This window comes from Malania oleifera, chromosome 10, assembly GCF_029873635.1.
Source record: "Malania oleifera isolate guangnan ecotype guangnan chromosome 10, ASM2987363v1, whole genome shotgun sequence".
NCBI classification, from domain to species: domain Eukaryota; kingdom Viridiplantae; phylum Streptophyta; class Magnoliopsida; order Santalales; family Ximeniaceae; genus Malania; species Malania oleifera.
In genome coordinates, this window is record NC_080426.1 from 94,758,854 (window position 1) to 94,775,059 (window position 16,206).

Sequence of the window (16,206 nt, forward strand, 5' to 3'; positions counted from 1 at the left end):
ATATAGCAAAGCAAACAACTACAAATACGTGCTTTTTTCTCCACCCCCAAACAAAAAGAAGAGTCCCAACATTTCAAGCCATCACATGAAACACAGGCACACCATGAATAACGCTCATTTTTTTTATTTTTTTTTAATAAGATATGAATAAAAATAAAAAATGTAAGATGTGTTCTCCAAAACTCATTATTTTCCTCACCTCACAATACTGGAATCAGATTAATTCATGTCCATGTTTATTAATTTCAGGAACATATCAGATTAATTCATATCACATGTTGCATGCACTGTAATATTTCAATCTTCTAGGGCTGCTGTCACTAATTCCTCATGCTCTTAATTTAGTTAAACACCAGGAATGTCAGCAAAAAAACTTGGACACCTCTGTGTAGGTCAAGGGCACATAAATGTATTACTCTTGCGTTGTGGGATTGATTTTGCACAACAGATTCACAATCAACAAATGACTAACAAAGGTCACTGTCACATGCAACTGGATGGGTGATCGCATGCAGGTAAATTTTCTCACTCGGCAAATTCACCTGCTGCAGTAAGGAGAGAAACTGTCACTCTTTGAGCTTCCAGCAGTAACAGTCCTATATGCAAATATTGAATCTGTTCTTATATGTTGCTGAAAGCCACATATTGGAAAAACAAATACAATAACCATTATTACAGCATAAAAAACATCTTTCTTATTGTATTTCCCTTGAATTTGTTGGGATCTAGTCCATTGATCCTATACATAAATAAATAGGTACCGCAATATATATATATATATATAATACACATGAAATACCAATCTAAACCCAGTTAATGGTAGAAGCTCCCCACCACAGCACATGCATTGCACCTATTTGAGTTCCTTGGCAGCCTCCATAAAAACGAGGGCTCAGGAGTGCTTGCCTTACGCTATTCCTCTCAATTTTGAGCCACAGCAGCACAAGCAAGAGTCTGCACAATACTTCCCTCCCAGTTTATCATTAATCAGTTGCTTGAATTTCTGGATAAGATAAAAAATTAAAAAAAATTAAAAAAAAATTTCTGATAAAACTGTCAAGGACAGATCACCAGAAAAAGATCCTTGCACTGTAAATATGTGTATGCATAATTGCACAATTGCATGTAAAACCTAAATTCAGACTTTTATTGTTGTATCGCCATTTGTGTTCCATTTGGCTTCAGATGCAATATATGATTGAGAGACAGCCATCATTTAAAAATTTAGGGTACAGCCATCATTAATTTAAAGAATACATGCCAGACAAACAAGTGACAGAGATTTTAACATCTAACTACATATTCTCAGCAACATAAAAAATTCAGACATAAAGAATATACACAGTAAAATAATATTTCATTTAATTTTTTAGTTGCACATGAACTTCTCAATAGCCAAGTCCATGGAGCTTCCATTAAATTTTTTTCCCAAATGAAATACATGTTAATATAACAGATTCAAAGATACCAATAAATTTTAGTTCATCATGTAAGGGGCACTATCTGATATTATTGGTTGGTAAAACCCACAACATATTGGAGTTATCCTGCACTTAAAAGAGGTGGATTGCTGATAAGCATATACAGAACAGCGGGAAGAGCATGAGAATTTTACTTTTTTTCACCCCAGGTAGTGTGTTTAACTTCATGGTGTCTCGCAATGGATAGCTGCAGAGAAGAGGCACTCCATCCTGAACAGGGTCTTCTCAAATCTTGTATGAACAATTTCAATTTACTACTACTTCACCTTTCCCCCTTGTGGTGGACACAACTAACAGAAAGCAAGCTCTTTAAATTTCAAATTCATCTACTTATACTACAAGCCAAGTGATGGAGGATCACTTGCAGATAATTTTAGGCAATCATATAATTTTAGCCTCTGCATAAAAGTAGGGGTAAGGCTGCGTACACTGTGACAACCCTCCCCTTACCCTTGTTTGAGTTAGAAATTAGGGGTTTTGTTTTTAAATTAGTAAATCTAGATATTTTAGAAGCCCATCAATTTATGTCTACTTTGTATTTTTTAAATATTTAGCAGTTATTTTGTAATTAGTTGTTGTTGTAGTGGGGGGTGTACAAGAACTTTGCTTGTGTTGTATTGAAACAATTACATTTTGAATTCAGAATTGGTCTTTCTCTCTCTCTTCCCTTCTTTTTTTTCTCTCTTTTCTTCTTGTTCCTCCTTTCTTCTTTCTTTCTTTCTCTCTCTCTCCTGTTCTGTTTCTGAACTTTCTATTCTCTGTTCCGTCTCTTAACTTCTCTCCTGTCCTGCTGTTTTCTCTTCTTATCCCTTTTCTCCTCCTACTCTTCTCCCTTCCTCTCACTCAATATTCTCTTTGATTTTGTTTATTACTGTCCTACAAGTTAGTATGAGAGAGCAAACAACGACCGCCATGGACTATAGACTCTCCATCATTTGCAACTTCTTCCAAAAGTTACAGTTGTGCCCCTCAAATTCGACTACTAACTTCCATGCGTCATATCATTGCACCTCTATCAGCATTTAAAACAAACCTCCCCAAAAGGTCATCACCATAAAGTTGCCATGTGCCCACGGAACATTTTCCAGCATTCACCCTTAAAAATCCTGCTTTTCCGGGAGTTTTCTTGACCACACACCACCAATTTACTCACCCCCATCTGGAAAAACATCACGGAACGACTCATGCCCCACACACTGGCGACGCACAGAGGAAACCAGATTTTCCAGCATCTTCCAGAGTTGCAGGAAAGGGGTTCCAGCCACAAGATTTTCATTTTTGTTCTTGATTTTGATCTGTAGCAAGACATTTTGATTCCAGACATGATATTTGGAAGATAAAAGGTTGGATAGTCAGTCTACCATCATTATCTTGGAGAGTCAATTGCCAATGCAGCATCTAGAATTAGACACATAGCTGCAATTTCTTGCTAACATCAGATTCAGACATGCTTTTTTTGGTTGTTTTATGAAGACTTGAGAAATTGGGAGGTTAGTTTGAAAAATTAGGATGTCAATGCAAATTTCAATGTTTTTTAGAGGATGAACTAAGTTTACCAAAATTCATATTGAGATGCAGCTGTCATCTTTTGAGATTTACTGCAATAAAATTGTTTTCTTCGTGAGATTTTGAGAATAATCTGAAGAAATTTAACTGATAGTCTGTGATATATATATATATTGGGAAGTAAATTCAAAACTTGAAATATTGCTTAAAATATGAAGAAACTTGAAAAGCAGCCAGTTGGAAGAAAATTCAGTGCTGGAAATACAGCTTAGAAATTTAAGAAAATTGAATTGGGCCCGGCATTTTTAATTCTTGACAAGATATGTGTTTGGGAAACAATATATGGGCTTCCATGCCCTTATTTCAATTTTTAATGGGAAAAGATTGGCTGTTTTATCTTGATCTTTATTTTGATGCAGTGGAAAAAAGGACAAGTTTTCATCTTATATGCTTGTGGGCTATGTGGGAGAGTAGTGGGACAGAATACAACACTACTGTAGACAAGAAGGTAAAATCTCAAACCTTCATTTTGTTTTAGAATGAAAAGTTTGTTAATGCTAAGGGTTGATGCACATTGTTGGCCCACAGCATAACATCTTAAGCTTTTAGGCAAGTGTTTGCTTAACATGGCATCGTAGCTATGGTTGCCACTTGCCAAGAGGTCCTAGGTTCTAGTCTTGGCGCCCATGTTTATTGTTCGTTAAAAATTATCTTACTCCCTGTAATGGGTGTTAGTTTTCATTTGTTTATCTTTTTATATGCAATCGGGATGCATGTACAGTGGAATGTTAAGGCTTGATACACATTGTTGGCCCACAACCTAACAGCTTAAGCTTTTAGGCGAAGCGGTTGCTTAACAGTTAATATCAGATTTTATCTCACTGTTACTATGAGATCATCTTCCATCTCAAGAGAATAAAGAGTCCTTAGTTTGGACAACATGAGCTTCCAATCTCAAAACAGCCTATCAAGGATGAGACAGAAGTTTTTATGGACTACACACGGGCAAAAAGAGGAGATTGCAAGTGAATCTGAATTCTGGAAAAGAAAAAAGAAAAGAAAAAAGCCTATCAAGGATGAAAAAAAAATTGTCGTTGTTATGGACTAAAACATGATTTTAGAGATGAGGAAATTGCAGGTGACCCTGAATTTTTTGTTGGGATGGATGATCTGTGTGGAATTGAAAGCTCCATTGATTGTGTGCATGGTAGACCACATGATGCCATCCTTGAAGGGCAAGCAAATGGAATGGGACAATATGCTCCAGTTGTATAAGAGTTCAAGGAGCAAGCATCAAAATTCAATGTTAAAATTGGGAATTCAATTCAACATGAACTTTTAAGAGGATGGAATTATTGAATCATGTGGTAAGATTGTGACAGACACAAGGGCCCCCAGCCTTGAATCATCTTCTGATGTGTGATAATTCTCCATCTATCAACTTTATGGGGATTGGGAACCATTGATGAAATTTCTACAAGACATGCAAAGGCAAATCTTTTCACGCTAAGAATAGTCACTATATAAAACAACCACCAAAAAAGCTAGTTTAATGATACAAGGAAAATAGTTCCTAAATTGTTGCAGATTACCCAAAGATAAGTGACACAAATATGAAATATCAGAAGTCAGTGGAATGTGTAAAATTTATCTTTCACAGTTTTTATCACAAAGAAAGCAGTACAAATGTATCTAGCGTTTCTGCAGAGGGGAAATATGAGAATAGTGAGGTATCAATGTGAATCAACTGCAAGTCAGATAACAAAAAACAAAAAGGCAGAAAAGAAAAAATACACAACAGAGCAGGGAAGGACAGGAGTAAATGAACCATGAAGTCAATAGTTTCAAGAAGATGTGCAAGAATATGAGTAAATGTACCTTCCCCAAACATCTGTTCAAATCTGGCAACGATGTGTTTTCCATAAGTGTACTTCTTCAAAGCATGGAGATGAACTCTTATGCGACTCAACAATATTTCCCGTTGATGATCAGCACATATTTCAAGAATCTTCTGGACTACATAATTTGCGAACTGGTCCTTCATCATTGTCTGGAACATAGAAGCCAGAAACAATGACACTTAATACATTAGGAGGGGAAAAGCCCAAGAATTCATGCAAAATAGAACATTTTCAAACTTTTTGATCGAGTGTTAGAAATACAAATAAAAAATCACCATAAATTTCTTTGAAAAGCTCATTTTTTAAAATTTCATGACCATTAAACAAACCTGGAAAAGTATGTTAAGGCAATATACAAATACGTCTTGTGAAATAAGCCCAATACCCCCAGCTTTTTTTCCTCAGGTTGAAGCATGAAGGTCAATAACACCCAGCTTACATAAAAGTGACCTAGAGTGATCTCAATCCAAAGATTTGGTAAGAATGTCAAACGGCCGAAACTTAGCAGATACGGAAATGATTGGATTGCAGATGCTCGAATGTGATCCTCTTAGGATGGTTTACCCAAATGAATTTACTTCTATTGACAAATGACTGGTTTAAAAATCATCTCTGAATTTTTTCTTCCAAATTTTATTTGTGATTGTCCTAATTTTCATTTTTCCTTTTGTTAGGTTACCACTAAATAAAAGCTTAGGCTATTAACTGGGGGACAACAATGTATATCAAGCTTTAACACTCTGCACGTTGAGAGATAATACACGATAAATAACATCCATTACTGGGAATACAATAATTTTTTAAACAGCACACGATAAATGCGGACAACGAGACTAGAACATTGGATCTCCTGGTAACCAGCTATGATACCATGTTAGATTACCACTTCACTTAAAAGCTTAAGCCGTTAGGTCGTAGGTAAACAATGTATATCAAGCATTAACACTACCTGGCTTGAAGCAGCCCGATAGCACGTGGAGAGATAACATGATAAATAACACCCATTACAGGGAATACAATGATTTTTAAACACCACATTCAGGGACACTCCTCTCGGTTAGGCTGTGCAGCATCCTTGGTTGGATGCTGTAGTCGCATACTCTTCCTGGTATACAGCTGTTATTGTCTTGGTGTTCCACCGGCTGGTTGTGGCATGATTACCCTGTGTGACCCTGTGTGATTGCTTGCAATCATATATCACTTGCTGGTTGGATTTTATTGATGTTTAATGACTCCATTTCCTGTTCTTCCCTGCACTTGCTTCTAGTTGCTGCCAATCATAATGCCTGTAGCTGCTGACAGGCTGTCCATTAAGTGTCCATGGTGCTTTGTTGTGGTCTGCCCTATTTTTGAACACCACTCCATAAACGTGGGCAACAAGACTAGAACCCAGGACCTGGTAACCAGCTCCGATCCCATGTTAGATAACCATTTTACCTAAAAGCTTAAGCTATTAGGATGTGGGCCAACAATGTATATCAAGGTTTAACACTCACTCTGCACACACAGCCCGATAGCACATAGGAGATAACACATGATAAATAATGCCCATCACTGGGAATATAGCAATTTTTTAAACAGCACACGATAAACGTGGTCAACAAGACTAGAACCTAGGATCTCCTGGGTTCAACAATGTGTATCAAGCTTTAACACTTTTTTCAATATATGAATATATATTTATATAAAAAATAAAATTCAAAAAGCTTATGTGTCGCCACCTTGAGGTTTACCCTTATCCTCATTAGGTCAAAATGCCTTGTATTATGCCTTCACTTTTAAAATATTCATTAACAATGCCATTTCATCATGGCACAAAGTTTGAGTCGAACAATGAGAAGTGAGGGATTTATGAAACAAAGATAGTGTGATGAAGGTTGATAAAGCACTCCCAAACACCACACTTAATTAAATCAAAACTACAAGAAGATTTATTAATAGTTACTTGTTCGCTTAATATGATGGCAAACATCACAACACTTGGTAACATTATGCAAATCCAATAGATAGACTCAGAATTAAAAGCAGGCACTTAAAAAAGAAACATGACCAAGATGTCAGTTCCAAAGAGGAAGATGCAGCAAAGGAAACTCGTATTCAATTTTAGTTGTAATTTTGATGTCAAATCTCACCCACAGCAACACTTAGAACAGAGTAGGAATTAATGGGGTGACCTTGGACAGGAATGGGGACATGAAAGAGGGCATCTGCAAATTCCATAAGAATCTTTACTCCGAAACTTCTGCTTGGATACCACAGGTTGAGGGCACCATTTTCAGCAAGATTAACTCTACTGCTTTGTGGCTTGTAAGCCCTTACAATGAGGAGGAAATCCACCATGCCTAGAAGTAATATTGTTAGAAGAGAATATCCTATTTTTAATAGTTATGGGGTCTGATTGGGGCAGTATTTTCTCTTTCATATCTTCTGATTGTTAACATATAAGAGGGAAGACCTGGAGCTGTATGTATGTTCAAAGAAACTGCTGCTTGACTTCTTCTTCTCTTCTCCATCTCTAACTTTACACCATGCTGTGATATACTCTAAACCTGATTTATCTGAGATGATTTTGGGGACACTGTTTTTGGTTTGTTTTGTTTTGGTGTGTTTTTCCTCGCCATTTCTAATTGGTTCTCCAATCTGCTTGTTTGTTGGGTTTGAGAGCATTTAGGGACACTCTTCCTCTTGGTTAGGCTGTGCAGCATCCTTGGTTGGATGCTGTAGTTTCATACTGTTCCTGGTATACAGCTGTTATTGTCTTGATGTTCCACCAGCTGGTTGTCATGATGATAATGTGTGACTGCATGTGCTCATAATTGATCGCTTGCAATCATGCATCACTTGCTGGTTGTATTTTATTGATTTTTGATGACTATTTCCTGTTCTTGCCTGCACTTGCTTCTAGTTGCTGCCGACCATAATGCCTGTAGCAGCTGAAAAGCAGTTTATTAAGTGTTTATGGTGCTTTGTTATGGTCTGCCTTCTGTCTGGTCAAGTGATTCCTGCTAGAATATTGTAACTTCAGTTCTATGGTCATAGCTGCCTCTTGAACTCTTAGATCTTTGAAGTTTTGAAGTGCTGCTCTTTGCTAGAATGTTGCTGCCTGATTTTGCACTGTTACCATTTCATTCATTCCAAACACTGGTGTGTAATGATTTAAGTGTGTTGGGGGTGGTTCTGATGGCTTGTACCAAGACAGCTTTGGCTGGTACTGTTAACATAAAGGCAGAGCCATCAAATTGTTTGGATCCTCCAACTATCATCCTTTGCCCATTGTGTTCCATATCTGCTATGGAGTCTTCTAAACCAAACAGAGCCCTATTTGCCACCACCATGATCTTATTTAATTCAGAGCCCACTAACACACTACAGAGATCAGAAAAGAATTTCTGAAGGAAGAATGCCGCTGAAAATTTCTGTTCAGTCACCTTACTGCCAATTCCACCTTGTTGCACTTTGAACTCTTCCATTTTTTGTGTAGTAGAAATATACGTGTGCATAAGGTTCAGCTCTTTATTGAGTCAACTTCATTAATAAGAATTACATTTAAAGTCAAGTTAATTTCATAATTTAGGATCATTTGAAACACTACACTAGACCATCAGGCATATATTCCACCAATTTTAATCCAAATATCCCCCATATATGTTATAGTAAAACAAGAATTCACGCAAATGAATCTGGAAGATTCCAAACGCATAAAAATTTGTTGCTCTCAAATCATTATTTTAAAGAAATCATAGAAACCAACTATCCCCATTTCCTCCTCCTCCCCACCTCCCCAAAAAATAAATAAATACATAAAAAAGTAAAAGAAAAAACCCACAACCAGAAACAATTTTGTGTCGGGGATTGTTTTGGGGGTTGGGTGGGAGAAGGGGAGGATGCCTGTTCTCTACAGAGAAATGAAAACAAGTACAAAGCTTTTGATATAACTTACCAATAAATTATCATTTCCATCATCATCGCCAAAAATCTCCCCAATCAAGAGTTCCCTCTCAGCTGTATCAGCATGCTCCAAGCATTTCTCAATAACATTTGATGCAAATTTATGCTGGCTCAACTGTACAATATGCCCAGACAACTTGCTAATAATTTGGCTTCTTTCGTGATGTTTACCCCTCTCCAATACATGCTGCAAGCAGTATCAAGTATTTCATTAGATCAACAGTTGAACCTAAAAATTGCTTCTTTTTTTTTTTTAAGGAAAAAAGAAGAAATTCCAAGTATGCATTTGAAAAATATAACAGCCCAGAAGCTAATTGGTAAGAATAATTGTTCATCAGATGGGAGATGAGCATGTTTTAAACAAGACATCAATCTTCATATAAGCACCAACAGGTTTTTCCTTTTATCATCATCATTTATTTATTTATAGAAAAGGAAACTATATTAAAAAGAAAAAGAAGAAGAAATGTTACAGGAAAGGAGAACAAGAAGTCGTCACTCAAAAGAAAAAAGAAAATAAAACTACATCATCTTAATAAAGCACTCCGGTCTCTGATGACATCTTGAGAACAGCAACGCTTAAAAGAGCCTAAACCATAAGCCCAAAGAAGAGCCAAGTACCAATCCTACCCCAAAGAAATCCCAGAGATAATTTCTCCGGAGAAAAAATTTCTAGCATTTTTTCCAGCCAGATTTACCACCACACAGCACAAAAAGTACACCTCCACAACCTTTTAACATCCAAGCCTTTCTGGAAACCAACAAATGAATAAACTAACACAACGATAGGTTTCTCCCTATATTTGTAATACATATAAAATACATTATAATGATCATAATACCGTTACTAACTCTCACTTATTAACATAACGCATTAAAAGTAATACCAAAAGAACCATTAACACTCCCCCTCAAGTTGGAGAATAGATATCTTATGCTCTTAGCTTGTTACAAATAAATTTAACACAAGCACCCTTTAAGCTTTGGTAAACAAATCAGCGAGCTGCATATTGGACTTCACATAAGTGGTGGTAATGAGCTTCTAAAAGCTTCTCCCGAACAAAATGGCAATCAACTTCAATGTTTTTTGTTTGTTCATGGAAGACCAGGTTGGAGGCAATATGAAGAGCAGCTTGAATGTCACACATAAACTCCATAGGCTGAGAATGTGGAAAGCTTAATTCTTCCAACATGTTTTTCAGCCATAAGAGGTCACTTGTAGTGCCTATACTCTGACTCAGCACTTGACATGGACACTACAGTTTGTTTCTTACGCTTCCAGGAAACCAAATAACCACAACAAATATATAGTGCCCGGTTGTGGACCTTGTGTCTGAAGGTGATCCTTCCAAATCTGCATCAGTACATCCCAAGGTTGTTAGAATCGGTATCCTAACTGGGATCATTGAAGGGGTCTGCAATCGAATATAGAATCAGATTGAGAATCATAAGATTTTACTTTCAATGTAAAATAAATTTAAAAAATTATATATGTGGAACTTTATGACTAGTCTTAAGACCAAAAACATGGTTAGTAACTTGATAAGAAGTTAAAATTACAATAAAAAGTTCAGAAAATAAAAAGAAGAAAAGAAGAAGAGCAAGAGGAGGAGGAGGAGAAAAACAGAACTGATTGTTGAGTCTTTCTTGAAGCTTTTCAAAAAGCAGATCTGTTTTGAAGTATACCTCAGCAGCTCTGCTGGGCATGCTGGCTTGGTTCCTTTCTTGGCTGCTGCTGCTGCTAATCGAACAACAAGAACTCTGTGTTTAAGAGGACTGAGGTGTTCTTGTTGAACACCAAAGAAAGAAGAGGACTGAGGACTGAGGCTAAGTTCTTGTCAAACACCAAAAACTCTGGTTGTTGAACACCTAAAAACTGCTGATCGAACATCAAGACTTCTAGCTGCTGCTGATCAAGCACCAGTCACCAGATGGAGGGCTTTCTGGTTGTCAAACAGGATAGAAATTCAGGTGCTGGGCTGCTGAACTTCAAAGAAGAGTAGAGGACTGAGGTGTCGAATTCCAGGGAAGTCAGGTGCAGATTCCGCTGAATCTGTTCATTGATGGGAGGCTGGGAGATATTTTGTCCCAGTTTTTTGACTTTAGGACAAAAGTACATCTTTTGGGGCCTTTGGTCCAATAAAAAATGTATTAGGCCTAATTATTAAAAAACCAAAAGGGGGGAGAGAAAAAAAAAAAAAACCAATGCAGGTACTAAAGTAGGGTTGGTACGATTCTACGATTCTATTCTACTATTCTATTGATTCTTTTACGATTTTACTTGATTCCAATTTTTGTTGAGACTTGGATCGTGGGTGAATATGGATCGTAGAATCGTATGATTCTACAATTTGGATCGCTATTTTAATAACCATGGCATATCCCTGAATATAAGTGTGACCTTGATCACAATATAAGAGACCTCTCCTAGGTGCACCTTTGAGATAACTCAAGATGCAAATTATTGCATCCCAATGATTTGTCCTTGAAGAATCCAAAAATTGACTCACAACACTTGTTGCGAAAGATATGTCTAACCAAGTGACTGTGAGATAATTCAACTTTCCAACAATTCGCTAGTATCATTTAGGATTAGGCAACAAATAACCCATATCTACCACTAATTTTCTATTAGGATCCATTGGTGTATCAACCAGTTTGGATCCCAACAGCCTAGTCTCATCCAAAAGATCAAGCACATACTTCCTCTATGACAAAATAGTTCCCATACGAGACCTAGATACTTCTATACCCAAGAAGTATTTCAATTGTACCAAATCTTCGGTTTGAAACTTTGACTGTAGAAAATGTTTTAGGCTCTAAATACCTTGATCATCATTGTATGTAATTACAATATCATCCACACCAACAATAAGGATCCCACCCGATGAAGTATGACGATAAAACGCTCTAGAAGAGTATTTTAAACCATATAATGCCTTCTTGAGCCAACACACTAAGCCTCACTCGCCTAAGCAACAAACCTAGGTGGTTGCTCCATATAGACCTCCTCATGCAAGAAGACACTCGTCACATCTAACTGATGCAAAGGCAAATGACAAGTGGTGGCCAAGGAGATGAATAGATGTATTGATCTAAGTTTGGCAATTGGGTAAAAGTGTCAAAATAATCCAAACCACACACCTGAGTATACCCCTTAGGAACAAGACGTGCCTTTAGACGAGCCATAGAACCATCAAGGTTGACTTTCACAATATATACCTAGCTACAACAAACGACGAATTTTTCTGGAGGAAGAGATACCAATTCCCAAGTATTATTGTCCTGCAAAGCATCCATCTCTTCAACGATTGGATTTCTCCGCTCAGAGTGGGCTATGGCTTTTGAAACAGATTTAGAAAGGGCAATAGATGATAAGAGTAGTAACAAAAAAAAAAAAAAAAAGGAGGGTGATAAGAAGCCATAGCAAACAAATTTAGAGATGGGATGTTGTGTACATGAGCTTTAACATTTCCGGATAGCAATGGGAGAATAAACATCATTGGAAATATGATCATCAAACGAGGAAACCAAAGGCTTGGTAGTAGAAGCTAGAGAGGACTCTCTTCCGTGGAGCTGCCATTGTGAATATGTTGGAACAGAAGAATAGAAAAAAAAAAAACCAGAGAAGAAAAAATACTCAAAAATGCCTCTTTAATTTACTGCCTTGATGAAGAAATTACATATATAAAAAACTATAGTGCTGCAACACTTTTTGCTCACTACTTAAAATGACTGGGATAAGGCCACTATTTATAGGGCAGAGTACATGGAAATAGATGGGAAAATTTAATATTCTAGGGACTTAACAACTCATTAAATAAACCTAGAAACAAGGCAAAGAATATGACAAGTTCCTAGACTAAATAACTCACTCCTATGCTATTAATGGATGACAGCTGTATTACACTTTGAAAAACTGAACAGAACTTTGAATAAGAATCACATTGGCTGCAACTTGTTGACTGAATAATTTTATTGCTGAATGTTCTGCTGACTGTAAGCTAAGTTGTCTGCTGACTTTTCAACTAAATAACTGAATTAACTAACTTCAGTAGGTTCACGGCTTTCTCACAAATTCCCCTCTAAAGTTGTGAGTCCTAACATGTCTCTGAACTTCAAAAACTTCTCAATAGTAATAGGTTGTGTGAGCATGTCTGCTGGTTGTTCATTAGTGCTGATGAATTCAAGCTGAATTTCTTCCTTCTGCACAAGGTCACGAATAAAGTGACGTCTGACCTCAACATGCATTGTCATGGCATGAAAAACTGGGTTCTTAGTTAGAGTTATTGTTGACATATTATCACAATAAATGGTTGTAGGACCCTCTTGCTTCAGCCCTAAATCACAGTAATTTCCTCAGCCAAACTCCTTCACAAGCAGCCTCTGTTGCTGAAATATGTTCTGCTTCTGCAGATGACAAGGCAACAGTGTTTTGCTTTCTTGAACACCATGAAATGGTGCCATTTCCAAGGCAGAAAACATATGCCGATGTGCTTTTTCGATAATCAACTGATCCGGCCCAATCACTGTCAGTGAAACCGGTCAAAACAAACTCAGAATCTTTGTTGTACTTCAGTCCAAGTTTTAGCGTGTCTTTAAGGTATCTTAATACCCTTTTTGCTGCTGCATAATGAAGTACAATTGGGCTGTGCATGAACCTAGACAACATACTAACAGCTTGTGTAATATCACGCCTGGTATGAGTCAAGTAAATAAGGGATCCAACTAAACTCCTATACTGATTTTTGTTGAATTTCTTAGCTCCATCATCAGAATTTAATTTTTAATTTAGAGCCATAGGAGTACTTACAACCTTACAATCCTTCATATGAAATTTCTTCAAGATATCAGCTGCATACTTTTCTTGGGAAATGTAAATTTCCCTTTTTCCTTGCTTAACTTGCATCCCGAGGAAGTACTTCAAGATCCCTAAGTCTGTCATCTCAAAATTTTTCATCATTGAGTGCCTGAAATCAGCGAGTAAATGAAGATTGCTTCCAAAGTAAATCTAAATCATCAATGTATAAGCAAACAATGATGAAATCAGTTTCTTTTTAAAAAAATAAAGAGTTGGTTCATGAGAGCTTTTCCGAAATCCTGAATTCTCAAAATAACAATCAATCTCACTGTTCCAAGCTCGTGGAGCTTGTTTGAGGTCATACAAAGCCTTGTTCAGTTTGTACACCTTTTCTTCTTTGCCCTTCACTTCATATCCACGTGGCTACTCAACATAAACTTCCTCATTCAGTTCTCCGTTGAGAAACGCAGATTTAACATCCATTTGATACACATTTAACTCCAATTTGGCAGCTATTGCAAGTACAAGCCGAATTGTCTCAATTCCTACAACCGGTGCAAAGGTCTCTTTGAAATCAACTCCAGGTTGTTGAGAATAACCTTAGGCAACCAATTTGGCCTTGTACTTTTGAATGGAACCATCCTCGTTGTACTTGGTTTTGTAAACCCACTTGAGACCAATAATGTCTCTGCCTTCAAAAGGATCCACAAGCTTCCATGTGTTGTTCTTTTCAATCACATTCAGCTCTTCTTCCATGGCCTTTTTTTCCATTTTTTACCCTTCATTGCATCTTCAAAATTCTGTGGCTCACAAGAGGAAAGAGTAAATTCTGAATTTTCATCAGAAAAATAGCTTCTAAAATCACCATACCTCTCCGGAGGTCTTCTAACTCTTTTAGATCTTCTTAGGACAAGAGAAGAGGATGAAGTTCCTTCATTTTCTGAATTTTCAGATTTTGAACTAAGGTCCCCGGGTGCAATTTCAGCTTCTAAAATTGCTGGATTCTGAGATTCAGTAGCTGATTTAGGTCTTGTTGCTTCAGCTGGTACAAAATCTGGAATATTTGTTGAGTTCTGGCCATTGGAAGTCCACTGCCATACTCCCCTTTCGTCAAAGATGACATCTCTTGCCACTATCAGCTTGTGATTAACAAGATTCAGCAGCCAGTAGCCCTTTGATTCATCATTGTACCCAATAAACATAAGCTTTTCTCCCTTCTGATCAAACTTGTCCTTATTAGGAGCTTTGTTGAGTGAGTAGGCTAGACAACCAAACACTTTCAGATGGCTAACATTTGGTTTTCTCCCACTCAAAGCCTCATAGGGAGTTCTATTCTTCACTGATTTTGTTGGTGACCTGTTTAAGATATAAACAGTGGTATGTACGGCTTCAACCCAAAGAGAATTAGGAAGTCATTTACCTTTTAACATGCTCCAAGCCATTTCAACAATGGTCCGGTTCTTTCTTTCAGCAACTCCGTTCTGCTGAGGGCTTCTACTCACTGTTAGTTGCCTTTGAATGCCTTCCTTCTTGCAATAATTCATGAACAGGTGATATATGAATTCACCTCCAAGATCAGTTCTTAAGGTCTTCATTTTCAGCCCACTTTGCCTTTCAACGAAGGTTTTGAACTCTTGAAATATTAAGAAGGCATCTGATTTTTGTTGAATATAATACAACCATATCATTCTAGTAAAATCATCATCAAAAAGGATGAAATACGCTTTGTTTTCAAGAGATGGTGTTCTTGTGGGAACAAATATATCCGCATGAACAAGCTCCAAAGGAACTTTGGCCCTCCAAGAAGTTTCGGGGAAAGGAAGGTGGTGCATCTTCCCACAAATACAGCCTTCACAAACTCCTTCAACTTGATTTATTTGAGGAAGACCACGAACCATACCTTTTTGCTTGACAAGCTGCAATCCCTTATGATTTAATGCCCATATCTGAGATGCCATAGTTGAGATTCATCTGAAATTTCACTCTTCAAAGCCACTGGACTTGTGTAGTTGATGGAGTGAGAGTGGAAAAACCTTGTTTCGAGTGAATTCTTCTTCTTTTCTATGATTTTGCATTCATTTCCTTCGAAATGGACTTGATATCCTTTTTGAATTAACTGAACCACACTTAAGAGATTGTGAGCAAGACTTGGGACATAAAGAACATCATGGATGAATTTTTGCTCACCTGATCTGGACTGCACTGTTATTAAACCTTTCCTTCAACTTTTACAAATTTCCCATCACCAAGAATGACGGAATTTGAAGCATTTTCATCAATTTTAACAAATAACTCATGGTTACCTGTCATGACTGCTGCAGCCACTGTCAAGGTACCAAACCTTGTTGTAGTTGCTTTCAGCATTGAGACAAGTGAGAAACACATGCTCTTCATTATTTTCCTTGCTGAAATTTGCTTCTGAACTTTCATTCTTCATGTGCCAACAACCCAGTCTAAATGGTTTGGAATGCGGCACCTTTTACACCTTAAATAGCATTCAGCTGAGGTGTGATTTGACTTCTTGCATATGATGCAATTTTGTCCTTGATTGCTGGACCTATGAGGCTGA

The 16,206-nt window shown here is 37.2% G+C and overlaps 1 protein-coding gene across 4 annotated transcripts in view; it reads right to left on the reverse strand.

The window, feature by feature from the left end:
- Window positions 1-645: 645 nt before the first annotated feature.
- Window positions 646-16,206, reverse strand: part of LOC131166252 (pumilio homolog 5-like) — a 72,313-nt gene continuing 56,752 nt past the window's right edge. For 2 of the 4 annotated variants that reach the window (XM_058124614.1, XM_058124615.1), the window contains exons 8-10: window positions 8,829-9,023; window positions 4,866-5,037; window positions 646-1,003 (exon numbers count right to left, since the gene is read on the reverse strand). In XM_058124614.1, coding sequence (XP_057980597.1) covers window positions 984-1,003; window positions 4,866-5,037; window positions 8,829-9,023 — 387 coding nt within the window. In that variant the 3' untranslated portion in view covers window positions 646-983. The remainder of the gene's footprint in view (window positions 1,004-4,865; window positions 5,038-8,828; window positions 9,024-16,206) is intronic. The other 2 variants (XM_058124613.1, XM_058124611.1) reach the window with 1 other exon arrangement.